Source organism: Pezoporus flaviventris, unplaced genomic scaffold, assembly GCF_033815535.1.
Source record: "Pezoporus flaviventris isolate CSIRO_AGI_PZ_B2104156 unplaced genomic scaffold, CSIRO_AGI_Pfla_v1 ptg000977l, whole genome shotgun sequence".
NCBI classification, from domain to species: domain Eukaryota; kingdom Metazoa; phylum Chordata; class Aves; order Psittaciformes; family Psittacidae; genus Pezoporus; species Pezoporus flaviventris.
Genome location: NW_026893522.1, coordinates 13,944 through 40,000, shown reverse-complemented (window position 1 = coordinate 40,000; position 26,057 = coordinate 13,944). Strand labels below are relative to the sequence as shown.

At 64.8% G+C, this 26,057-nt stretch overlaps 4 protein-coding genes across 6 annotated transcripts in view; all 4 read left to right on the top strand.

Moving 5' to 3' along the window:
* The window catches only part of LOC133264698 (nectin-4-like), a gene marked incomplete at its 5' end in the record, with an annotated part of 2,746 nt that extends 951 nt beyond the window's left edge, over positions 1 to 1,795 (top strand). Inside the window, 2 exons of the mRNA XM_061444539.1 lie at positions 1,349 to 1,438; positions 1,523 to 1,795. Coding sequence (XP_061300523.1) covers positions 1,349 to 1,438; positions 1,523 to 1,771 — 339 coding nt within the window. The remainder of the gene's footprint in view (positions 1 to 1,348; positions 1,439 to 1,522) is intronic.
* Positions 1,796 to 5,811: 4,016 nt separating this feature from the next.
* LOC133264697 (rho GTPase-activating protein 30-like) lies at positions 5,812 to 13,816 on the top strand. Its single transcript, XM_061444538.1, has 11 exons — positions 5,812 to 6,091; positions 6,280 to 6,382; positions 8,614 to 8,758; positions 8,858 to 8,940; positions 9,045 to 9,152; positions 9,227 to 9,354; positions 9,424 to 9,557; positions 10,284 to 10,401; positions 10,504 to 10,581; positions 11,538 to 12,094; positions 13,055 to 13,816. The coding sequence occupies exons 1-11, from the start codon at positions 5,998 to 6,000 to the stop codon at positions 13,814 to 13,816; spliced, it is 2,310 nt and encodes a 769-aa protein (XP_061300522.1). The 5' UTR covers positions 5,812 to 5,997.
* Positions 13,817 to 14,145: 329 nt separating this feature from the next.
* On the top strand, positions 14,146 to 18,757 carry USF1 (upstream transcription factor 1). 3 transcript variants are annotated; one of them, XM_061444544.1, is made up of 11 exons: positions 14,146 to 14,265; positions 14,813 to 14,879; positions 16,375 to 16,424; positions 16,847 to 16,959; positions 17,036 to 17,137; positions 17,223 to 17,415; positions 17,501 to 17,588; positions 17,735 to 17,856; positions 18,200 to 18,294; positions 18,402 to 18,530; positions 18,643 to 18,757. In XM_061444544.1, exons 2-11 carry the CDS (start codon positions 14,872 to 14,874, stop codon positions 18,730 to 18,732), a joined length of 990 nt encoding a protein of 329 aa, XP_061300528.1. In that variant the 5' UTR covers positions 14,146 to 14,265; positions 14,813 to 14,871; the 3' UTR covers positions 18,733 to 18,757. The 3 variants fall into 3 exon arrangements, with proteins under 3 accessions (XP_061300528.1, XP_061300530.1, XP_061300527.1); XM_061444546.1 differs by having other exon boundaries at positions 16,841 to 16,959; positions 17,798 to 17,856; XM_061444543.1 differs by having other exon boundaries at positions 16,841 to 16,959.
* A 1,937-nt stretch (positions 18,758 to 20,694) lies between these two features.
* LOC133264700 (junctional adhesion molecule A-like) lies at positions 20,695 to 25,797 on the top strand. The gene is made up of 10 exons (XM_061444542.1): positions 20,695 to 20,780; positions 22,678 to 22,734; positions 22,845 to 22,958; positions 23,047 to 23,190; positions 23,276 to 23,478; positions 23,562 to 23,664; positions 23,918 to 24,022; positions 24,607 to 24,616; positions 24,764 to 24,812; positions 25,743 to 25,797. Exons 1-10 carry the CDS (start codon positions 20,723 to 20,725, stop codon positions 25,776 to 25,778), a joined length of 879 nt encoding a protein of 292 aa, XP_061300526.1. The 5' UTR covers positions 20,695 to 20,722; the 3' UTR covers positions 25,779 to 25,797.
* Positions 25,798 to 26,057: the final 260 nt, after the last annotated feature.

Below are 26,057 nucleotides of genomic sequence, written 5' to 3'. Positions count from 1 at the left end.
GTCCATGGGGTATCAATGGGGCTGCTCCATGGGGTATCAATGGGGCTGCTCCATGGGGTGTCCATGCGACCCGTCCATGGGGTGTCAATGAGGCTGCTCCATGGGGTGTCAATGGGGCTGCTCCATGGGGTGTCAATGGGGCTGCTCCATGGGGTGTCAATGCGGCTGCTCCATGGGGTATCAATGGGGCTGCTCCATGCGGTGTCCGTGGGGCCGGTCCATGGGGTTTCAATGCGGCTGCTCCATGGGGTGTCAATGGGGCTGCTCCATAGGGCTGCTCCATGGGGTGTCCGTGGGGCCGGTCCATGGGGTGTCAATGGGGCTGCTCCATGGGGCTGCTCCATGGGGTGTCCGTGGGGCCGGTCCATGGGGTGTCAATGGGGCTGCTCCATGGGGTGTCAATGGGGCTGCTCCATGGGGTATCAATGCGGCTGCTCCATGGGGTGTCAATGGGGCTGCTCCATGGGGTGTCCGTGGGCCCGGTCCATGGGGTTTCAATGCGGCTGCTCCATGGGGTGTCAATGGGGCTGCTCCATGGGGCTGCTCCATGGGGTGTCCGTGGGGCCGGTCCATGGGGTGTCCGTGGGGCCGGTCCATGGGGTGTCAATGGGGCTGCTCCATGGGGTATCAATGGGGCTGGTCCATGGGGTGTCCGTGGGGCTGGTCCATGGGGTATCAATGGGGCTGCTCCATGGGGTATCAATGGGGCTGCTCCATGGGGTGTCAATGGGGCTGCTCCATGGGGTGTCCGTGGGGCCGGTCCATGGGGTTTCAATGGGGCTGCTCCATGGGGTGTCAATGGGGCTGCTCCATGGGGTGTCCGTGGGGCCGGTCCATGGGGTTTCAATGGGGCTGCTCCATGGGGTGTCAATGGGGCTGCTCCATGGGGTGTCAATGGGGCTGCTCCATGGGGTATCAATGCGGCTGCTCCATGGGGTGTCCGTGGGGCTGGTCCATGGGGTATCAATGGGGCTGCTCCATGGGGTGTCAATGGGGCTGCTCCATGGGGTGTCCGTGGGGCCGGTCCATGGGGTGTCAATGGGGCTGCTCCATGGGGTGTCAATGGGGCTGCTCCATGGGGTGTCAATGGGGCTGCTCCATGGGGTATCAATGCGGCTGCTCCATGGGGTATCAATGTGGCTGCTCCATGGGGTGTCCGTGGGGCTGCTCCATGGGTTATCAATGCGGCTGCTCCATGGGGTATCAATGTGGCTGCTCCATGGGGTGTCCGTGGGGCCGGTCCATGGGGTATCAATGGGGCTGCTCCATGGGGTGTCAATGGGGCTGCTCCATGGGGTGTCCGTGGGGCCGGTCCATGGGGTGCTTGGGTCTAACGGGGCCCTTGCAGCTGGAGGAGACGCTGCAGCTGCGGGCAGAGAGCCGCCAGGGCAGCCTGCGGGGGGACAGCCTGCGCGGCACCAGCATCTGCTCGGCCATGGTGAGCACCGGGGTCCATGGGGGGGGGGGACACACGGGACTTTGGGGTCCACGCGTGTGACCCCCGTCCCGTCCCCACGCGCAGAGCGAGGAGCCCGAGGGCCGCAGTTACTCCACGCTCTCGACCGTGCGGGAGATCGAAACGCAGACCGAGGTCCCTGCGGCGCCGGCGGGGAAGGAGCCCAAGGACGAGGAGGAGGAAGGCGGCGGCGGCCCCGGCGGCGACGACCCCATCAAGCAAGCCATGACCCACTTCGTGCAGGAGAACGGCATGCTCCAAGCCAAGCCCACCACCAACGGCATCTACATCAACGGCCGCGGGCACCTCGTGTGAGCCGCTGCCCATGGAGGTTGTTGGGGGGGGGGGACGGGGGGACGGACACCCCCCCGCCATGGGGCACAGGGTGAGGGACACGCTCCGTGCGCACCCCCTGCCTGCGGGCACAGCGCCGGGGGGCGAGGAGGTGACGGCGGCACCGGACAACCCCCCCCCCCCCCCCCCCCCCGGGTGTGGGGACACCCCAAGGACAGGGGCAGGAGCCCCCCAACAACCCCCCCCCCCCCCCCAAGCCCCCCATCGGACTCTGGGCCGGTTCCTGCTTTGCAGGCGGCACTTGGGGGGCTTCCGTCCCCTCTCCCCTTCCCCCCCCTCAAAAACCCGGACCCCCCAACGCACACCCCCACTCCCCCCCCCCCCCCACCCCACAGAACCCCCCTTGGCAGCCCCCGCTGGGGCCCCCCATGCGTGGGGCTGGTGATGGGGGTCCCCGGGACGCGTGTCCCCGTGTACAGACCCTGTATAGGACGGGGCCCCCCCCCGCTGCTGCGGCCCCGCTTGTAAATAAACCCCTGCGGGCCTTGGGACCCCGTGTCCGACGCGTGTGCGAGGATGGGCACGCGAGCACGTGTGAGCGTGCACGAGCGTGTGCACGTATGGCACAAGCACGCTCAAGTGTGGCACAAGCGTGCAAACATGGCACCAGTGTGCACAAGCATGGGCATGTATGGCACAAGCACGCTCAAGTGTGGCACAAGCGTGCAAACATGGCACAAGCGTGCACAAGCATGTGAATGTATGGCACAAGCACGCTCAAGTGTGGCACAAGCGTGCAAACATATGGCACAAGCGTGCACAAGCATGTGCACGTATGGCACAAGCACGCTCAAGTGTGGCACAAGCGTGCAAACATGGCACAAGCGTGCACAAGCATGTGCACGTATGGCACAAGCACGCTCAAGTGTGGCACAAGCGTGCAAACATGGCACAAGCGTGCACAAGCATGTGCATGTATGGCACAAGCACGCTCAAGTGTGGCACAAGCGTGCAAACATGGCACAAGCGTGCACAAGCATGTGCATGTATGGCACAAGCACGCTCAAGTGTGGCACAAGCGTGCAAACATGGCACAAGCGTGCACAAGCATGTGCATGTATGGCACAAGCACGCTCAAGTGTGGCACAAGCGTGCAAACATGGCACAAGCGTGCACAAGCATGTGCATGTATGGCACAAGCATGCTCAAGTGTGGCACAAGCGTGCAAACATATGGCACAAGCGTGCACAAGCGTGTGCACGTATGGCACAAGCATGAATAAGCGTGCACATGTATGACACCAGCATGCACAAGCGTGTGCACGTATGGCACAAGCACGCACAAGCATGCACATATATGACAGAGGCATGCATAAGTGTGCGCACGTATGGAACAAGCACGCACAAGCATGTGGACGTATGGCACAAGCATGCACACATATGGCAGAGGCGTGCATAAGTGTGCGCACGTATGGCACAAGCATGTGCGAGCATGTGGACGTATGGTACAAGCAAGCACACGTATGGCAGAGGCGTGCGTAAGCGTGCGCACGTATGGCACAAGCACGCACAAGCATGCACACGTATGGCACAAGCATGCGCGAGCATGTGGACGTATGGCACAAGCATGCACATGTATGGCCGAGGTGTGCATAAGCGTGCGCATGTATGGCAAAAGCATGCACAAGCGTACACACGTGTGGCATAGGCGTGCATAAGCGTGTGCACGTACAGCACAAGCATGAATAAGCGTGCGCACATATGACAGGAGCATGCACAAGCATGCACATGTATGGCATAGGCGTGCATAAGCGTGCGCACGTACAGCACAAGCATGAATAAGCGTGCGCACATATGACAGGAGCATGCACAAGCGTGCACACGTATGGCACAAGCACAAATAAGCGTGCACACATATGGAACAATCATGAATAAGCGTGCGCACGTATGACACAAGCATGAATAAGCGTGCACACATATGGCACAAGCATGAATAAGCATGCGCACGTATGACACGAGCACGCACAAGCGTGCACACGTATGGCACAAGCGTGCTCTGCACATGGCCCCGGTGCACGAGGAGCAGGAGCACACGGAACCCACACGGGTGCCCCAGAGCGTGCACGAGCACCACGGCAAGGGCACCCAAGTGTTCGTGTGTGTGTGCATGAGCACCGGTGCTGGTGCAAACACAAGCGTTGGCGTGCGCTGGTGAGCATTGGTGCACACAACATTTGTGATTGTTGGTGTACACGCAACGTTGGTGCTCGCCGATGATTGCTGGTGCACACACAATGTTGGTGCTCATTGGTGAGTGTTGGTGCACCCACGACACTGGTGCACACACAAGCGTTGGTGAACATTGGTGCACACACAGCTCTCTGGTGAGCGTTGGTGCACACATGACACTGGTGCACACACAAGCGTTGGTGAACATTGGTGCACACGCAACTCTCTGGTGAGCATTGGTGCACACACAGCTCTCCGGTGAGCGTTGGTGCACACATGACACTGGTGCACACACAAGCGTTGGTGAACATTGGTGCACACGCAACTCTCTGGTGAGCATTGGTGCACACACAGCTCTCCGGTGAGCGTTGGTGCACACATGACACTGGTGCACACACAAGCGTTGGTGAACATTGGTGCACACACAGCTCTCCGCTGAGCGTTGGTGCACACATGACACTGGTGCACACACAAGCGTTGGCGCTCGCTGGTGATCACTGGTGCACTCACAAGGTTGGTGCTCATTGGTGCTCATTGGTGCACTCAACGTTGGTGTTCGCTGGTGATCATTGGTGCACTCACAAGGTTGGTGCTCACTGGTGATCATTCATGCACACACAAGTGTTGGTGCTCACTGGTGCACCCGCAACGTTGGTACTCACTGGTGATCATCGGTGCACTCACAACATTGGTGCTCACTGGTGCTCATTGGTGCACTCACAACGTTGGTGCTCATCGGTGCACCCGCAACGTTGGTGCTCGCTGGTGATCATGCACACACAAGCGTTGGTGCTTGCTGGTGATCATTGGTGCACCCGCAACGTTGGTGCTCGCTGGTGATCACTGGTGCACTCACAGTGTTGGTGCTCACTGGTGATCATTGGTGCACTCACAACGGTGGTGCTCATCCGTGCCCTCGCAACGTTGGTGCTCACTGATGCACCCACAACGTCGGTGCTCGCTGGTGCTCATTGGTGCACTCACAACGTCGGTGCTCACTGGTGCTCATTGGTGCACTCACAACGTTGGTGCTCACTGGTGCTCATTGGTGCCCTCACAACGTTGGTGCTCACTGGTGCTCATTGGTGCCCTCACAACGTCGGTGCTCACTGGTGCACCCGCAACGTTGGTGCTCACTGGTGCTCATTGGTGCACTCACAACGTCGGTGCTCACTGGTGCTCATTGGTGCCCTCACAACGTCGGTGCTCACTGGTGCACCCGCAACGTTGGTGCTCACTGGTGCTCATTGGTGCACTCACAACGTCGGTGCTCACTGGTGCTCATTGGTGCACTCACAACGTCGGTGCTCACTGGTGCTCATTGGTGCACTCACAACGTTGGTACTCACTGGTGCTCATTGGTGCACTCACAACGTTGGTGCTCACTGGTGCTCATTGGTGCCCTCACAACGTTGGTGCTCACTGGTGCTCATTGGTGCCCTCACAACGTTGGTGCTCACTGGTGCTCATTGGTGCACTCACAACGTTGGTGCTCACTGGTGCTCATTGGTGCCCTCACAACGTCGGTGCTCACTGGTGCACCCGCAACGTTGGTGCTCACTGGTGCTCATTGGTGCACTCACAACGTCGGTGCTCACTGGTGCTCATTGGTGCACTCACAACGTCGGTGCTCACTGGTGCTCACTGGTGCACTCACAACGTTGGTGCTCACTGGTGCTCACTGGTGCACTCACAACGTTGGTGCTCGCTGGTGCTCATTGGTGCACTCACAACGTCGGTGCTCACTGGTGCTCATTGGTGCACTCACAACGTTGGTGCTCGCTGGTGCTCATTGGTGCACTCACAACGTCGGTGCTCGCTGGTGCTCGTTGCCTGCGGTTTGGAGGTGCCGGCAGCAGGAAGCGCTTCGCGGGCGGCCGCCACCTTCCTGCTGCGCCCCGGAGCCAGCAGAGGCCTCGCGGCTCCCCCGGCCCCGGCACTTCCTCCCTAGGGCTCTTCCGCCCGCTGCGCCCCGGGCGCGGTGCCGGTGCCGGCCATGGGCAGGGGTTGATCGCAGCCATGTCGCGGCACAAGGCGAGGCGCAAGGGCGGTGCCCGCGAGCGGGTCTTCGGCTGCGACCTCCTGCAGCTGCTGCAGCGCTCGGGGCAGGACGGTGAGCGCGGGGGCACCGGGGGTGCCGGGGCTGGGTCTCGCCGCGGTTGCGTCACCGGTGCCGCAATCGGGCTCTTCCGGTGAGGGCCCCCTCTGAGGTTCGGGGGTCCCAGAGTGGTCCAGGGTGGGCCAAGGATGGGGATGGGGGCTTTGAGGGGTGATGGGGCCTGGTGCTCGCCCCCCCCCCAGTGCCGCAGGTGCTGAGGAGCTGCACGGAGTTCGTGGAGCAGCACGGGGTGGTGGATGGGATCTACCGGCTCTCCGGGGTGTCCTCCAACATCCAGCGGCTGCGGTGAGCGGGGCCGGAGGGGATGGGGATGGCGATGGAGCGGGTGGAGAAAGGATGGAGATGATGGAGACAAGAGTGGAGGGGATGGAGACAATGGAGACAGGGAGAGATGGGATGGAGAGGATGGGGACAGGAGTGGAGGGGATGGAGCTGGAGCAGTTGGGATGGAGATGATGCAGCAAGGATGGAGCTGGAGACAAGGGTGGATGGGATGGAGATGATGGAGAAATCATGGAGACGATGGAGACAGGAACAGGAGCAGATGGGATGGAGCTGGAGCAGTTGGGATGGCGATAAGGGAGAAAGGATGGAGATAAAGGGATGGAGATCAGATGGAGCCGGGACGGAGCTGGAGACTGGACTGGGTCAAACAGAAGGAAGATGGGAATGGGATGGAGACAGGAGCTGGAAGGAGGGAGATGGGGACACGGGACCACATGGGGTGCTGGTGGGATGAGACACGAGGAAGCGGGAATGCAGTGGGAGGGCGATGGGGATGGGGCCAGCTCAGGAGCCAACCCAGCTCCATCCCCGTGGCTCGCCCCTCCCATCCCGCAGCCCCGGCTCCAGCCCTTCCCCTCCTTCCTCCTCCCTGTTCAATTCTCGTTTCCTTCCCACCCCTATCGGCTCCAGGGGTTGCACTTTTCCCCTTTCCTCACACTGGCGCATCCCCCCTGCCCGCAAGGGCCCCGACGGCCCATAGCCCCAGTGTCCCCAGCATCCCCTGCACCCCAGTGTCCCCAGCATCCCCTGCATCCGCAGTGTCCCCAGCATCCCCTGCACCCCAGTGTCCCCAGCATCCCCTGCACCCCAGTGTCCCCAGCATCCCCTGCATCCGCAGTGTCCCCAGCATCCCCTGCATCCGCAGTGTCCCCAGCATCCCCAGTGTCCCCAGCATCCCCAGTGTCCCCAGCATCCCCTGCATCCCCAGTGTCCCCAGCATCCCCAGTGTCCCCAGCATCCTCTGTATCCCCAGTGTCCCCAGCATCCCCTGCATCCCCAGCATCCCCTGCATCCCCAGTGTCCCCAGCATCCCCTGCATCCCCAGTGTCCCCAGCATCCCCTGCATCCCCAGTGTCCCCAGCATCCCATGTCCCCAGCATCCCGTGTCCCCAGCATTACGTGTCCCCAGCATCCCCTGCATTCCCAGTGTCCCCAGCATCCCCTGCATCCACAGTGTTCCCAGCATCCCCTGCCCCTGCCATGCCCCATCCCCAGCATCCCCCAGTCCCCACCATTCCCAATGTGCTCCCATTCCCAGCATCCCCCCGTGTCACCAAGGCCCTGTCTGACCAACCCTCCCCATTGCCAGCCCATCGGGGCTGTGTCTGCTCCCCAGCAACCACAACAGCCCTTGGGACACCCCAGGGATGCCCCAGTGCAGCCAGAGAGGGGGATCCCCTCATCCCCATCCCATTCCCATCTATCCTGGCTTCAGCAGTAGCTGAAACCCATCCCATCCTATTACCATGGCAACCGCATCCCCATCCCACCCCATCCCCATCCCATTCCATTCCCAACCCATTCCCATCCCCATGCCATCCTATCCCCATCCCATTCCCATTCCATCCCCGTTCCCATTCCATCCCCATCCCCATCACAATCCTATCCCCATCCCATCCCCATCCCATTCCCTTCCCATTCCCATCCCCATCCCATCCCCATTCCCCTTCCATCCCCATTCCCATCCCCATCACAATCCTATCCCCATCCCATCCCATCCCATCCCATTCGCATCCTATCCCCATCCCATTCCCATCCCCATCCCAATCCTATCCCCATCCCATTCCCATCCCCATCCCAATCCTATCCCCATCCCATTCCCACCCCATCCCATTCCCATCCCACCCCATTCCCATCCCATCCTATCCCCATTCCCTTCCCATCCCACCCCATCCACATCCCCATCCCATCCTATCCCCATTCCCTTCCCATCCCACCCCATCCACATCCCCATCCCACCCCATCCCCATCCCATTCCCATTCCATTCCCACCCCATCCCATTCCCATCCCACCCCATTCCCATCCCATCCTCCTCCCCATCCTATCCCCGTTCCCTTCCCATCCCACCCTATCCCCATCCCATCCCATCCCCATCCCCATCCCATTCCCACCCCATCCCATTCCCATCCCACCCCATTCCCATCCCATCCTCCTCCCCATCCTATCCCCGTTCCCTTCCCATCCCACCCTATCCCCATCCCACCCCATTCCCATCCCCATCCCACCGCAGGCAGGAGTTCGAGAGCGAGCGCTGCCCCGACCTGCGCAGGGACGTTTACCTGCAGGACATCCACTGCGTGAGCTCCCTGTGCAAAGCCTACTGCCGGGAGCTGCCCAACCCGCTCCTCACCTACCAGCTCTACCACAAGTTCGCTGTGAGCACCGGTCCCCGGTCCCCGTCCCCGTCCCCGCCCCGCTCGGTCACCTCCACAGCGGGGGCCGGCGCTCGGTCACCCGCTCCCGGTGCCCAGCAGGATGCCGTGGCCATCCAGATGGAGGAAGCGCGCCTGGTGAAGATCAAGGAGGTGCTGAAGGAGCTGCCCGGGCCTCACTATAGGTAAAGGTGGGGGGGGACACACACAATGGGTGTGTGGGGGGGACGGGACGGACACGCGGTGGCACCCATGGGTGCCGCTGTCCCTGACTCCCCCGGTGCCGCAGGACCCTGGAGTTCCTGATGCGGCACCTCCTGCGCATGGCGGCCCACAGCAGCCGGACCAACATGCACGCCAGGAACCTGGCCATCGTGTGGGCCCCCAACCTGCTGCGGTGAGCGGGGGGACAGGGCACGGGCACGGGGCATGGGGGGGACAAGGGGGGGGTGACCCCCGAGGACGTGACAGGTCCAAGGACATCGAGGCGTCGGGCTTCAACGGCACCGCGGCGTTCATGGAGGTGCGCGTCCAGTCCATCGTGGTGGAGTTCATCCTCACCCACGTGGAGCAGCTCTTTGGGGACGCTCCCCTCCGAGGTACGGCCTATGGGGCAAATAGGGGGTGGCGGTGTTGGGGGGTACCTTAACACCCCATTGTGATGGCAGCAGGAGCCGAGAGCCCCCGCCGGTCCCTGCTGCTGGCCGGGGGGGGGCAGCCGCCGCCACCGTACCACGTCCCGGCGGCGCTGAGCCAGGGCGATGGCCCCCCCCCGATCCGGCCCTACCACACCATCATCGAGCTCAGCGACCACAGGTGGGAGCCGGCGCCCGGGGGGGGGACACCCCTGTCCTTGTGCGCACCCCCGTGTGCTTGTGCACCCCCCCCCGTGTCCTCGTGCACACCCCTGTCCTCGTGCACCCACCCCCTGTCCTCATGCACCCCATATCCTCATGCACCCCATATCCTCGTGCACCCCATATCCTCGTGCACCCCCTGTCCTCGTGCACCCCCTGTCCTCGTGCACCCCATATCCTCATGCACCCCCTATCCTCATGCACCCCCTGTCCTCGTGCACCCCATATCCTCGTGCACCCCATATCCTCATGCACCCCATATCCTCATGCACCCCCATATCCTCATGCACCCCATATCCTCATGCACCCCACATCCTCATGCACCCCCATATCCTCATGCACCCCATATCCTCATGCACCCCACATCCTCATGCACCCCCATATCCTCATGCACCCCATATCCTCATGCACCCCATATCCTCATGCACCCCACATCCTCATGCACCCCCATATCCTCATGCACCCCATATCCTCATGCACCCCACATCCTCATGCACCCCCCCATATCCTCGTGCACCCCATATCCTCGTGCACCCCATATCCTCATGCACCCCACATCCTCATGCACCCCCATATCCTCATGCACCCCATATCCTCATGCACCCCACATCCTCATGCACCCCACATCCTCATGCACCCCATATCCTCATGCACCCCCTGTCCTCGTGCACCCCACATCCTCCCGCAGGAGGAAGGGCTCCCTCAAGGCCAGGAAGTGGAGATCCATTTTCCACCTCGGCCGCTCCAGCCACGAGGCCAAGCGCAAGGCGAAGGCGCTGGAGGAGCGAGGTGGGGCCCGACGCTGCCCCCAGGAGGGGGGACCCCACGGCTCGGGGTCACGTCCCCACATGTGGGGCTCGGGGACATCCCCGCTCCCCTTCCTCACCCCAGAGGACAAGGGCGGCGCGAGGAGCCTGCGCCCGGCCAAGAGCATGGACTCGCTCAGCGCCCTCCCCGCCGGCAGCCATGGTGAGAGGGTGGGGGGGTGGGAGGGGGTGACTGGGATGGGGTGGGATAGAATGGGACAGGATGGGATGAGGTGGGATGGAATTGAGTGGGATGGGGTGGGATGGGATGGGGTGGGGTAGGACAGAATGGGATGGGTGGGATGGGGTGGGAGAGGGTGGGGGTGTGGGGATGGGGGGGGGTGGGAGGGGGTGACTGGGATGGGGTGGGGTGGGATAGAATGGGACAGGATGGGATGGAATTGAGTGGGATGGGGTGGGATGGGATGGGGTGGGGTAGGACAGGATGGGGTGGGTGGGATGGGGTGGGAGAGGGTGGGGATGTGGGGATGGGGGGGGTGGGAGAGGGTGACTGGGATGGGATGGGGTAGGACAGGATGGGATGGGATGGGGTGCAATGAGGTGGGGTGGGATGGGAAAGGGTGACAGGGATGGGATGGGACAGGATGGGATGAGGTGGGATGAGATGGGATGGGGTGGGATGGAATTGAGTGGGTTGGGGTAGGATGGGATGAGATGGGATGGGGTGGGATGGGGTGGGGTGGGGTGGGGTGGCCTGCGGTGCAATGACATGGGGTGGGATGGGAAAGGGTGACTGGGATGGGATGGAGTGGGATAGAATGGGATGGGATGCAATGGGATGGTGTGGTATGGGATGGGATGCAATGGGATGGGGTGGATGGGATGCGATGGGATGAGGATGGGATGCAATGGGATGGGATGGGATGGGACGGGATGGGATGCAATGGGACGGGACGGGATGCAATGGGATGGGATGGCGTGGATGGGACGGGACGGCATGGACGGGATGCAATGGGATGGGGCGGGATGCAATGGGATGGGGTGGATGGGATGGGATGGGGCGGGATGCAATGGGATGGGACGGGATGCAATGGGATGGGGCGGGATGCAATGGGATGGGGTGGACGAGCACCCGCAGAGCCCGCCCGCGCCCCCCAGGCGCAGGGGACCCTTGTCCGGAGGAGCCGCCCCCGGGGAAGCCTCCGCAGCGCCGGGAAAGCTTCGACGCGTGCCCGGTGCCGCCGGGGCGCTGCCGGGAGTCGGGCGAGGACCGAGAGGAGCCCCCGGAGCAGCCGCAGGGCGAGGGCAGCGCCCACTCAGAGCCCAGCACCCCCCGGGCAGGGCGCAGCCGAGCCCCGAGGGCCGCCGGGGTCCACATCTCGGTGCCCTTGTCCGTCACCGTCCCCCTGCACATCGCAGCCAACCTGTCCCGCCTGAACCGGGGGCTGCCCTGCCCGGCCCCGGCCACCGGCGCCCTCGCTCCGCAGCCGGATGCCGGCGGGGATGCTCCGGAGCCGGGGTCCCCGTCCCCCGCGGCCCGGAGCCGCCTCTCCATGGAGCTCCGGGATTCCTTCGCCTTCCTGGATAGCCCCGAGCCCTGGCTGGAGGGTGCCGGGGATGGGGAGCAGGGGGAGCGGGAGCTGCCGCCGGGCACGGCGGGTGAGGGCGAGGGGATGGCGGCCAGCGAGGACGGGATGGAGAGCGGGTGCATGAACGTGAGCTCCAGCGGGGCGGGAACGGGGCGGGAGTGGGGAGGGACAGCCCCTGGGATGGGATGGGGGAGGCATGGGGGGGATGGAAGGGACAGGGATGGGATGGACACAGCGGGGATAGAGATGCGATGGAGGGGATGGGAATGGGAATGGGATGGAAGGGACAGGGATGGGATGGACACAGTGGGGAGAGAGGTGTGATGGAGGGGATGGGAATTGGATGGGACAGGGATGGGATGGACACAGCGGGGACAGAGATGTGATGGAGGGGATGGGAATGGGGTGGAAGGGACAGGGATGGGATGGACACAGTGGGGAGAGAGGTGTGATGGAGGGGATGGGATGGAAGGGACAGGGATGGGATGGACACAGCGGGGATAGAGATGCGATGGAGGGGATGGGAATGGGATGGAAGGGACAGGGATGGGATGGACACAGCGGGGATAGAGATGTGATGGAGGGGATGGGAATGGGGTGGAAGGGACAGGGATGGGATGGACACAGTGGGGAGAGAGGTGTGATGGAGGGGATGGGAATTGGATGGGACAAGTGAAAGCATGAGCAGAATGGGGATTGGATAGGATGGACACGGTAGGGATGGAAGAGACAAGGATGGATGCAGATGGCAGTGATGGGATGGAGGGGATGGGGATGCAAGGGACAGGGTAAAGATGGAGGGGATTGGGATAGGATGGAGGGGGCAGGGATGGGATTGGCAGTGAGGATGGAGGCATAGGGATGGCATGGAAGGGATACGCATGCGAGGGAGGGAATGGGAATTGGATGGAAAGGACAGGGATGAGCATGAAGAGGGATGGAGGGAACAGGGATGGAATGGCAGTGACATGGATGGGATGGAGCAGACAAGGATGGGCACGGACCGGACGCGATGGGCTGGAAGGGGCAGGGATGCAAAGTGGTCCCTGGTGTCACCCTCGCCCTGCCCCTGTCTCCCGGTCCCAGCCGGGGGAGCCGCCGGCGGAGCCGCCCTGCAGCTACTTGTCCATCGAGGAGTGCATGGACGAGATGTTCTTCATGGCGCCCGACGACACCGACTCGGACGAGACGTTCCTGAGCGCCCACGACGACCTCAGCCCCTTGCGGCCAGCGCTGGAGCCCCCCGGGAGCCCGGTACCGACCCGAGCCGCAGAGGATGCTCCGGGGGCCGGGGACGGTGCCAGGACTGACCCCGGCCGCGCGGGACCGGGGCCGGACGCATCGGATGAAGCCATCGAAGAGGCCGGAGCCGGCCCCGCTCCCAGCGCCCCGGGGGAGCCCGGGGAAGGGGAACCGCCCCCGGTGCCTCCATCCCCGCCGCCGGAGGGCAGCGCGGGGCCGAGCCGGCCGGAGCCGCCGGTGCTTCCCGAACCCGCGGCCGTGCTGCGCTTGGCCACGCGGGCCGCGCCGGTGCTGCAGGCCCGCTCCGTGCCCGTCGTGCCCCCCAAGCCGCAGTTCGCCACGGTGCCACCGGGCCCGGCCGAGGAGGCAGCGGCGGCCTCACCGGAGAGGCCGCTCCTTGGCCCCGGCCCCGCGTTGAGGCGGGCGGGCTGGCGGGCCCGGGCCAGCGTGTCCCTGGACGCGGAGCTGCCGTCGGGCCGGGCCCCGGTGCGCCGGATCCAGACGTACTGCGGCGGGGAACCGGGAATGGCCGCTCCGGTGCCCGTGGAGCCGGGGGGGAACCGGGCAGGCCCCGGAGCGGCGGAGAGCGGGGCCGCGGGGCAATAAAGGCGCTGGGCTTTGTCTACCGCTGCGGCCTCCTTCAGCACAACATGGCGGCGTGGGGCTGCCGGTGGCGAGCGGAGAGGGGAAGGGGGGGGGGGGGGGTGGTGGCCGGGATGCACCGGGAGCATCCCCGGTTCGCCCGGGGCTGAAGGAGAGCGGGGGGTGCCCGTCTCCAAGATGGCGCCGCCCTCACTCAAGATGGCGGCGGGGGTGGAAGCCGCTGAAGCTTCGCCGTCTAAGATGGCGGCCGCGCGCGCTGAGATGGCGCCGTGCCCGGCCCCAAGATGGCGGCGGCGGAGGCGTGAAGCGGGGGGGAGGCGGAGTGAGGGTGTGGGCACCGGAGCCGCTTCCGCCCGGGCCTGCGATGGCGGCGCCGCGGCACCGTGCGCATGTGCGGGGCTCCATGGCGAGACAAGGGGCCGAGCGCGCGCAGGGCGGCCCGGCGCGGACAGGTACCGGGAGAGGGGGGGGGGAACGGGAGGGGGGGCACCGGTACCGGGAGCGGGACCGCGCCGGGAACGGGACGGGACGGGAGGGGCAGGGCCGGGCAGGGCCGACACCGCCTTCGCCGCCCGCGGAGCCGCGGGGCCGGGCCCTGCCGCGGGGAGGACCGAGGCCCAGCCGAGGCCCAGCGCTGCCGCCGGGCCGCGTCCCCCCCCCCGCTCCGGGCTCCCGGTCCCGGGTCCCGCCGCCCCCCCCCGGGGCCCTGTCACCGTTCCCCGCAGCCCCCCCGCGCCTGTCACGGCTGCCCCCGGCCCTGACACCCGGTTTTGGGCCCCGGTGAGGGCCGGAGCCGAGCGCTGGGCCCGGGGGGGTGCCGCGGGGATCAAGCCGGGGGGGGCGCGGTGCGGGACCCCCGCTCCCGGCGCCACAACCGGGACAAAGGAACGGGGGTCGCGGCGGGAGGGGCGGAACCGGGGGCACGGGGGGTGCCAGTGACAGCGGGAGGAGGATGGGGGTGAAGGGGCGGCCCCGGCTCAGCCCCCTCTGCCCCTGCAGGGCTGTGAAGCCGGAGCCTCCTCTGCGTCTGCCCCGCGGATGCCCGTCGGAGCGGAGCGATGAAGGGGTGAGATGGGGACCGGGGCGGGGGTGTGCATGGGGTGGGATGTGGGGTACCCAGCGATGGCGTATGGGGTCCTCAGTGATGGGGTATGGGGTCCTCAATGATGGGCTATGGGGTGCTCAGTAATGGGCTATGGGGGGTACCCAGTGATGGGGTATGGGGTCCTCAATAATGGGTTAGGGGGGATCCCCAGCTATGGGGTATGGGGTCCTCAGTAATGGGCTATGGGGGGTACCCAGTGATGGGGTATGGGGTCCTCAATGATGGGCTATGGGGTGCTCAATAATGGGCTATGGGGGTTCCCAGTGATGGGGTATGGGGTTCTCAATAATGGGTTAGGGGGAATCCCCAGCGATGGGCTGTGGAGTCCTATTGATGGGCTATGGGGTGCTCAATAATGGGCTATGGGGTCCCCAGTGATGGGGTATGGGGGGATCCCCAGCGATGGGCTGTGGGGCCCTCAATAATGGGTATGGGGGGATCCCCAGCGATGGGCTATGAGGTCCTCAATAATGGGCTATGGGGGGATCCCTAGCGATGGGCTATGGGGTCCTCAATAATGGGTATGGGGGGATCCCCAGCTATGGGGTATGGGGTCCTCAATAATGGGTTAGGGGGGATCCCCAGTGATAGGCTGTGGGGTCCTCAATGATAGGCTATGGGGGTCCCCAGCAATGGGCTATGGGGTCCTCAATAATGGGTTAGGGGAGATCCCCAGCTATGGGGTATGGGGTCCTCAATAATGGGTTAGGGGGGATCCCCAGCAATGGGCTATGGGGTCCTCAATAATGGGTTAGGGGGGATCCCCAGCTATGGGGTGTGGGGTCCTCAATAATGGGCTATGAGGAGATCCCCAGCGATAGGCTGTGGGGTCCTCAGTGATGCGCTGTGGGGGTCCCCAGTGATGTGTTATGGGGTCCCCAATAATGGGCTATGGGGGGTCCCCAGTGATGGGCTGTGGGGTTCTTTGTAATGGGCTATGGGGGATCCCCAGTGATGGGGTATGGGGGGATCCCCAGCGATGGGCTATGGGGTCCTCAATAATGGGTTAGGGGGATCCCCAGCAATGGGCTATAGGGTCCTCAATTAATGGGTTAGGGGGGAACCCCAGTGATGGGCTATTGGGTCCCCAGTAATGGGTTATGGGGGGTCCCCAGCGATGGGCTGTGGGGTTCTTAGTAGTGGGCTATGGGGGATCCCCAGTGATGGGGTATGAGGGGTCCCCAGCAATGGGCTATGGGGTCCTCAATAATGGGTTAAGGGGGATCCCCAGCGATAAGCTATGTGTTCCCCAGTAATGGGTTATGGGGGTCCCCAGCGATGGGCTATTGGGTCCCCAGTAATCGGCTATGGGGGTCTCCAGCCATGGGCTGTGGGGTCCCCAGCAATGAGCTATGGGGTCTCCAGCAATGGGCTATGGGGTCCTTAGTAATGGGCTATGGGGGATCCCCAGTGATGGGGTATGGGGGTCCCTGACCCGTTGCTCCTCTCCTTGCAGGCAGCAGAAAGCAGCCGAGACGGAAGAGGGAACGGTGCAGATCCAGGAAGGTGAGTGGGGACCCCCTGTGGGCTATGGGGTGGGGGCTGTTTAGGGCTGCGGCTGCCCTGGTTTAGCACTGGCCATGCCCAGTTTAGCACCAGCAAGTGGCTGGAGGCGTTTAACACCAGGCCCTGTCCTTGTCCCTGCTAGAGAAGGGAATAGCGCTGAGCCCCTCAGCATCACAGGGACCTTTGGCCTTGGCCCTTTCCCTGGCATGGGGCAGAATCATGGAATGATTTGGGATAAAGGGACCTTAAGGCTCCTCCGGCTCCAACCCCTGCCACGGGCAGGGCCGCCTTCCACCGGAGCACCTTGCTCCAAGGCCCTGTGTCCAACCTGGCCTTGAGCACTGCCAGGGCCGGAGCATCCCCATTCCTCGGATACCCTGTGCCAGTGCCTCCCTAAACCTTCTTCTTGCCTTAAGGTGCAGTGGCCACAGGGGAGGATCCCACCAGCGTCGCCATTGCCAGCATCCAGTCTGCAGCCACCTTCCCCGACCCCAACATCAAGTATGTGTTTCGCACGGAGAACGGCGGCACGCAGGTACCGGCACCGGGAGCACCGGGGTGGGGGGGCCCGGTGGCACCGGCCGGTCCCTGCAGCCCCACGCTCTCCATAGGTGATGTATAGGGTGATCCAAGTGGCTGATGGGCAGCTGGACGGGCAGACGGAGGGCACCAGCGCCATCAGCGGCTACCCCGCCACCCAGTCCATGACACAGGTGGGTGCCGGTGATGGTGAGCGCGGCGGGGAGCGTCTCCGGCGCCCTGTCCCACCGCGGCACCGCTGCGGCTCCCCCGTTGCAGGCCGTCATCCAGGGCGCCTTCACGAGCGAGGATGCGGTGGAGACGGAGGCCACGGCCACCGAGACCCATTACACCTACTTCCCCACCACGGCCGTGGCCGACACCAGCACCTCGGCCGGCGCGGGCACCACGGCCACCGCCGTCGTCACCACGCAGAACTCGGAGGCCCTCCTAGGGCAGCCCACCCCTACGGGTACGGTGTGGGGTGTCCAGGGTGGGGGTCGTGGCCCGGTTCGGGCTGCTCCTCGCCTCACCCCGTGGCCCTTTGGGTCCTTCAGGGCAGTTCTTTGTGATGATGTCGCCGCAGGAGGTGCTGCAGGGGGGCCCGCAGAGGTCCATCGCCCCCCGGGCCCACCCTTACTCCCCGTGAGTACCGGATCTGCCCCCAAATCTGCCCCCCCCTCCACCCCGGAATCCTTCCTGGATCCCCTGGCACGTGGCTGGGGGACGCTCCGGCGCTTACGGAGCGGGCTGGATCACCCCGATCCATCCCCCCATGCCGGCATGGGGAGGGCTGGGATGGAGCCGGATCCTCACCGGGATCACCAGGACCGACGCCGCCGGTGTTCCCCCAGGAAGTCGGAGGCACCACGAGCCACCCGGGATGAGAAGCGCCGGGCACAGCACAACGAAGGTACCGGCAGCGGGATGGGGGGAGCATCCCGTGTCCGGTGCGGGATGGAGGGATCCGGTGCGGGAGAACAGCCAGCCCGGCTCCCGATTCCTGGATGGAAAAGCTCTAAGGAGACACCCCAAAGCTCTTGTTAAAACCTTCTTTGGGGAGCCTCGAGGCCACCCTAAAAGAGGCTGATTTGACCCCAACCGGGCCCATTCTGCCCCCCCCTGGCGACTGGGTCCAGCACAACAGGGGACAGTGACCCCCAGCCCAGCCAGAGGGGGGGCTGGTATGGGGTATGGGGAGGGGGGGGGTGTCTCAGGGCCCTGCTGCCCCCCAACCCCTCTGTGCCCCCCGGCAGTGGAGCGCCGGCGCAGGGACAAGATCAACAACTGGATCGTGCAGCTCTCCAAGATCATCCCCGATTGCTCCATGGAGAACACCAAGTCAGGGCAGGTCCGGACCCCCCCTTCCCTCCACGGAGGCACAGTGGGGCTCTATGGGGTACCGGTGCCCCCCCCCCCCCTCCCCCCTAATTCACCCCTATGTATCCCAATCCCCAGAGCAAGGGGGGGATCCTGTCCAAAGCCTGCGACTACATCCAGGAGCTGCGGCAGAGCAACCACCGCCTCTCCGAGGAGCTGCAGGGCCTCGACCAGCTCCAGATGGACAACGAGGTCTTGCGGCAGCAGGTGAGGAATGGTGTGGGGTAGGGATTTAGGTTCCCTATACCCAACGTGGGGGGGTGGGTCCATGCTTGTCCTGACCCCCCCTTTCCCATGGGTACCCCCATCCCGGTGCCAGGTCGAGGACCTCAAGAACAAGAACCTGATCCTGCGGGCGCAGCTCCGCCAGCACGGCGTCGAGATCGTCATCAAGAACGACACCCACTGACGGGACAGCGGGGACGGGGTGGGGGGGGGACACACGGGGGACACCTCCCCCCCCCCCGCGACCCACAACTCCCCCTCCCCCCCCCCTTCCCCCCCCCCAGTGTGACATGAGGACCCCCCCTTTGGTTTGTGTTCCCCTCCCCCCTGTGCCCCCCCCCATAAACTTCATGTGCCCCACAGACCCCCCCCCCGCGCTTCGTGCACACGCTCTCGGCCAGGCGGGCGCCGGCCCCTCCCCCCTCCAGTGCCCCCCAAACCTTCCCCCCTCCCCCCCCAAGCACTGCCTGCCCCCCCTCCCCCCCCCGCCTGCGCCCGTGATGTCCCCGTCCCCCCTCCCCCCATGGGACACCCCCTCCCGGGGTGGTGTTGGGGGTCCCCGGGGTCCGTGTGTCCCCTCCCCCACCTCCCGCTGCGGCTGCCCCACCCCCACACCCCCATCCCCCCCCTCCCCTCCCCCCGGGGCCAGACGGGTTTTTTTTTAAACTCTGAATTTAACGAAAAAAAAACAAACAAACAAAAAAAAACACCCAAGAAAACAAAAAAAAGGCAAAAAAATAAATAAAAATAGTGATTTGTTTTTCCAGAGCCCGCCGCTCATTCCCCGCCCCCCCGGCACCCATGGAGCCCACCACAGCACCCGTGGAGCCCTCCATAGCACCCATGGAGCCCACCACAGCACCCATGGAGCCCTCCATAGCACCCGTGGAGCCCTCCATAGCACCCATGGAGCCCTCCATAGCACCCGTGGAGCCCTCCATAGCACCAGTGGAGCTCTCCATAGCACCCATGGAGCCCTCCATAGCACCCATGGAGCCCTCCATAGCACCCGTGGAGCCCTCCATAGCACCCATGGAGCCCTCCATAGCACCCATGGAGCCCACCACTGCACCCGTGGAGCCCTCCATAGCACCCATGGAGCTCTCCATAGCACCCATGGAACCCTCCATAGCACCCGTGGAGCCCACCACAGCACCCATGGAGCCCTCCGTGGCACCCATGGAGCTCTCCGTGGCACCCATGGAGCCCTCCATAGCACCCATGGAGCCCTCCATAGCACCCATGGAGCTCTCCGTGGCACCCATGGAGCTCTCCGTGGCACCCGTGGAGCCCTCCATAGCACTCGTGGAGCTCTCCATAGCACCCGTGGAGCCCACCACAGCACCCATGAAGCCCTCCATAGCACCCGTGGAGCCCTCCGTAGCACCCATGGAGCCCTCCATAGCACCCATGGAGCCCTCCGTAGCACCCATGGAGCCCACCACAGCACCCGTGGAGCCCTCCGTAGCACCCATGGAGCCCTCCATAGCACCCATGGAGCTCTCCATAGCACCCATAGAGCCCTCCGTAGCACCCATGGAGCCCTCCATAGCACCCATGGAGCTCTCCATAGCACCCATGGAGCCCTCCGTAGCACCCATGGAGCTCTCCATAGCACCCGTGGAGCTCTCCATAGCACCCATGGAGCCCTCCATGGCACCCATGGGATCCTTGGGCATGGGGGGACCCCCCCCTTTCCCCCGGGGATACCGGAAGGTGCTGGAATTAGGGGGGGGGGCACCGGGAGCCCCGGGAGGCGCTCGGGGTCTGAAGAGGCCGCAGGCCCCGTCGCCATGGCAACGCCCTGGTGTCCCCGCCCGAGGGCCCCGGCGACGGACGCAACGCGCTCCCATTGGCCAGAAGTTAAAGAGCGCTTTCTGATTGGCCAGCAGGTTTTGCCCCGCCCAATCCTTATTCACACCTGTCTCTCGCACGGCCTCTTCTCCCCAGCCAATCAAATCAGAGCTTTGGGGCCGAGCCTGCTTGTTATTGGTTGCGGGCCGCGTCCGCTCTTGGCTCTGACAGGAGGCCCAGCCAATGGCCGATGGGGTGAGAGGCGGGGCTCCGCAGCACCTGGTGGAGGGGCGGCACCCGGTTGGTCCAGCCCCTCGGGGAGGGGCGGGGCCGCACCTGGGCGGGGCGGGGCCGCACCTGGCGCGGGCGCGGCGGCGGCGATGGCGGCAGCGGCGGGGGGCGGCCCCGGGCCCTGGCTCCTGCTCCTCGGGGCGGCCGGTGAGTGCCGGGGGGGGACGGGGACCACGAGGTGACCGGACAATGGCCGCGGGCCTCCGGTACCGGGGGTATTGGGGCGGGGGGGTGGCCGGTACCGGGGGTTCGGGGGTATTGGGGGGGGGGGGGGTGTCTGAGGCCTGGTAACGGGGTCTGGTAACGGGGTCTGGTAACGGGGTCTTGTGGAGCCCTCCCGCCCCGGTGGAGCCCCGTTAGGGCGCAGGGGGCACGGCGGCACCGCCCCGTTGTTTATGGTTTGTGGTTGGGTTTATGGGCGATAAAGAACTTTGTCACCGGGAACCGCAGCGTGGGGCGGGGGGGGACGGGGGACACCAGCACCGGGTGAAGACCCAAAGGAACCGGGCGAGGGCTGAGCCCGTGCCGCTCCCAGCGACACGCGGGGGTTCGGGGTAGCGGGGATTCGCTGTACCGGGGGGTTCGAGGTTATCGGGGGGTTCGTGGTTATCGGGGGGTTCGTGCTACCGGAGGTTCGTGGTATCGGGGATTCGCTGTACCGGGGGGTTCGAGGTTATCGAGGGGTTCGTGGTATCGGGGATTCGCGGTATCGGGGTATCGTGAGTAGCGGGGGGTTCGCGGTAGCGGGGGCTTCGTGGTATGGGGGGTTCGTGGTACCCGGGGGTTCGTGGTATCGGGGGTATCGCGGGTAGCGGGGGTTCGCGGTACCGGGGGTTCGTGGTATCGGGGGTATGGGGGGGGTTCGCGGTGTCGGGGGTATCGTGGGTACCGGGGGGGTCGCGGTGTCGGGGGTATCGTGGGTACTGGGGGGGTCGCGGTATCGTGGGTAGCTGGGGATTCGCGGTACCGGGGGTATCGTGGGTGCCGGGAGGTTCGCGGTATCGGGGGTATCGTGGATACCGGGAGGTTCGCTGTATCGGGGGTATCGTGGGTAGCGGGGGATTCGCGGTTCCGGGGGTATCGTGGGTACCGGGGGGTCGCGGTATCGTGGGTAGCTGGGGATTCGCGGTACCGGGGGGTTCGCTGTACCGGGGGTTCGGGGTATCCGGAGTATCGGGGGTTCTCTGAACCGGGGGGGTTCGGGGTCCCACGGTACCGGGGAGTTCAGGTTCTTGGGGTACCGGGGGCTCTGCGGATCAGGGTCTTTGTGTACGGGGGGGGGTTCGCGGTACCGGGGGCATGGGGGAACCGAGTCCCTCGGTGGAGCCGGTAACGGAGGGTGTGGATCCGGCCGCACTTCCCGGCGCCGGAAACCCGGCTCAGGCAAACATCCCGGCCGGAGCCGGGGCTCTTCCTGGTGCCGCCGGTGGGGGGGGGGGGGGGTATCCCGGGGCCGCGGCTCCAAAGGCTGCGGTTTCGGGGTGCGGGGCCGTGGTCTCGGTGCCTTTTCCTGCCCCTTTGTGCGGGAGCGGTCCCGGAGCCGCTCGGGATTAACCCGATGGCGGCCGCGGTGGAGCCGGCGGTGATCCCATGGCGTGGCCTCTGCCGGCTCCTTGTGCCCCGAATCCACCTGAATTCACCCCAAATCCTTCCCCGGGCCGCGCTTCCAGACTTTTCCATGCCGATGGCATTCCCTTGGTGTTGAGCAACGCTTTATGCTTGGAGCCACCCAACACCCATTTCCGCCTTATTTCACCCCAAAAATCCCTCTTCCCGCCCCGTTTCGGGGTGCCTTTGGGGAAGGGCAGGGGCCACGCGTGCCCAGGCGCATTCCGTGTGCGTGGCCGAGTGGCCCGAAACCGGGCAGGGCCGCGGCGCACCCGGAGCAGCCGGACGGGATTTTCCAGCTCCAGAGCCCGTGTCCCAGCGGGTGTTGGTGTCACCGGGCTCCGGTGACCGTCACCGCCGCCTCGGGGCTCCGCTGACCCCTTCCTGCTCCCTGGATCCCATTGGATCCTAGAGCCGGGTCCTTGTCCCTCCGCAGTGTCGCTGGTGGGAGCCCAGGTCACCTACGAGACCAAAGAAGTGCCTGAGAACGAGCGTGAGTGTCCCCGTCCCCGTTATCCCATCGCGGCGCCGGGGGTTCCCGCTTGCTGCTCCGGTGGCACGGGTCGGCAGCACCGTTTCCCCCCCCCCAATCCCACCCCATAGCCGCCGAGATTCCCTGTGCCGCCTACGAGTTCGGCTTGAAGAACCCCCGCATCGAGTGGAAGTTCCAGAAGGGATCCTCGCTTGTGCTCTTCTACTATGGGGGGGAACTGACGGGTACGGCACACACACACGCACACCTTCCCCCTCCCCTTTTCCCTGTGCCCATCCAGCCCCATTCCCAGCCCCATTCCCTCTCTTCCAGAGCCCTACAAGGACCGGATCCGTTTCTCCCCCAACGCCATCGCCTTCGTCACGGTGACGCGGGCGGACACCGGGAAGTACATCTGCGAGGTGGTGGGGGACGGCAGCAAGATCGCCAAGTCCGAGGTGAACCTCATTGTCCAAGGTGCGCCCGTGCCCCCCCATCCCTGCTCGTCCCTGTCCCCGCCGTGGTGTGGGGCCGGTGCTGACCCAGCCCGCGGCTCCCCCAGTGCCGCCCTCCAAGCCCGTGGCCCACGTCCCCACCTCGGCCACCATCGGCAGCAGGATCGTGCTGCGCTGCACCGAGACGGACGGCTCGCCCCCCCCCACCTTCCGCTGGTACAAGGACGGGATGCTGCTCCCCACCGATCCCAAATCCAGCCCCAGCTTCCGCAATTCCTCCTACACCCTGGACACCGCCACGGGCGAGCTGGTGAATGAGGGGGTGGGCTCCAAGCGTGGGTATCCCATCCCTGGTTCCCTGTATCCTGCGCTCACATCCCGGCTCCCATCCAGGTCTTCCAGCCCCTCGGCAGCTCCGACAGCGGTGCCTACTCCTGCGAGGCCAGCAACAACGTAGGATCTGCGCAGAGATCCGATGCTATCCGTATGGAAGCCAGTAAGGACCAGCCCCAGGTTGAGGGGGGGGGCACCGTCGTTCCCTTGCAGTGTTAAAGATCCCGTTGGCGTTCCCAAGAGCCCGGTTTGATGACAGGGAAAGGGGAAAACTGCCCCTGGGGACACCTAAAGCTGGATTCGGCTGCCGGATCTACCCAGATCCAGGTCGGATCCTGGCTCCGGGCTCTCTTCCCGGGTTTCCCCACTGGGATTGGCCCCTCTCAGCCCTCCCCATCCCTCTTTGCCTTTGCCAGGTGAGGTCAACGTCGGCGGCATCGTGGCCGCTGTCGTGGTGCTGCTGATGGTGCTGGCGCTCGTGGCCTTCGGCGTCTGGTTTGCCTACAGACGGGGCTTCTTCAGCAGTGAGTCCTGGGCCCTGTGCCCCCCCCATGATGCGTCCCCCCATGATGTGCCCCCCCCATGATGTGCCCCCCCCATGATGTGCCCCCCCCATGATGTGCCCCCCCCATGATGTGTCCCCCCACGATGTGTCCCCCCACGATGTGTCCCCCCACGATGTGTCCCCCCATGATGTGTCCCCCCATGATGTGTCCCCTCCACGATGTGTCCCCCCATGATGTGTCCCCCCATGATGTGTCCCCCCATGATGTGTCCCCCCATGATGTCCCCCCCCACGATGTGTCCCCCCCCATGATGTGTCCCCCCCCATGATGTGTCCCCCCCATGATGTGTCCCCCCCCATGATGTGTCCCCCCCCATGATGTGTCCCCCCCCATGATGTGTCCCCCCCATGATGCGTCCCCCCATGATGCATCCCCCCATGATGTGTCCCCCATGATGTGTCCCCCCATGATGTACCCCCCCACGATGTCCCCCCCCCCACGATGTGTCCCTCCACGATGTGTCCCCTCCATGATGTGTCCCCCATGATGTCCCCCCCCCATGATGCCCACCCTAACTCCAGCTCTTTCTTCTATTCCAGAGAGAAAAGAGTAAGTGAAGCCGCTGCTGCCTCCTCCTCCTCCTCACTCTGAGCTTGGGAAGGTCCTCGGGAGGCACCGGGTGCTGGGGGGGGGCGATGGGGGCAGGGGGGGGATCTGTTCCCTGCCCCATCGCCCCCTTCCCTTCTCTTCCTGCAGCGGCACCGGCAAGAAGGTGATTTACAGCCAACCCTCGCACCGCAGCCAGGTGAGGGGCAGCGCAGGGACAGCCCCAGCCCTCGTCCCTGTCCCCGTTCCCTGTCCCCGCCATTCCCCGTCCCCATCCCCGGGATTGTAGTTTAAGCCCAGCTGGGAACTTGGAGCCGTGCGTTTCCCATCATTCCCTGTCCCCATCCCTGCCGCTCCCCATCCCTATCCCCACCATTCCCTATCCCTGTTGTTCCCTGTCCCCATCCCTGCCATTCCCCATCCCTATCCCCACCATTCCCTATCCCTGTTATTCCCTGGCTCCAACCCTGGCATTCCTTGTCCGCAGTATTCCTTGTCCCCATCCCTGCCATTCCCCATCCCTATCCCCACCATTCCCCATCCCTGTTGTTCCCTGGCTCCAACCCTGGCATTCCTTGTCCGCAGTATTCCCTGTCTCCATCCCTGCCGTTCCCTATCCCCACCCTTGGGTATTCTCTCTCCCCATCCCCTTCATTCCCTCTCCTCAACCCCACTGTTCCCTGTCCCCAGCCCCACCATTCCCTGACCCCAGCATTCCCTGTTCCCAGTATTCCCCATCTTCCCCATCCCCAGCGTTCTCCATCCCTGGTGTTCCCTTTCCCCATCCCCATCCACATCATTCCCTCTCCCCCATCCCCAGCATTCCCTGTCCCTATCCTTGGTATTCTCTGTCCACATCCCCTTCATTCCCCATCCTCAGCCCCACTGTTCCCTGTTCCCATCCCTGGTATTCCCTGACCCCAGCATTCCCTGTTCCCAGTATTCCCCATCTTCCTCGTCCCTGGTGTTCCCATTCCCCGTCCCCATCCTTCGCCATCCCCGTCCTTCCCCATCCTTCCCCATCCTTCCCCATCCCCATCCCTGACATTCCCCATCCAGCAAACCCAGCTGGACCAGTTGGGTGCCCCCCGTCCCCCAGCGCCATCGATGTCCCCCCCCATCCCCACAGGGAGAGTTCAAGCAGACATCGTCCTTCCTGGTGTGACCCCCCCCCCCGCTGCGGTCGTCCCGGTGTCCCCAGTGTCCCCAGTGCCCCCCCCCCCCCGGGACCGTGGCTCCGCCGGGATTTCACCGCTCCTCGGGATGCTGCAGCTTCACCCGGTGCCTTTGGGGCAGCCCCACGTGGATTTGGGGGGGGGGGGGGGGTTGGTTTTACGCCCCCTCCCCTGTGGGGACATCACCGCGTCCCCTACTTGGGGACAAGGCTGGGGTGGGGGGTTGGGAATGTGCCCCCCAACCCACTGCTCCCAGTTACCTCCTTGGA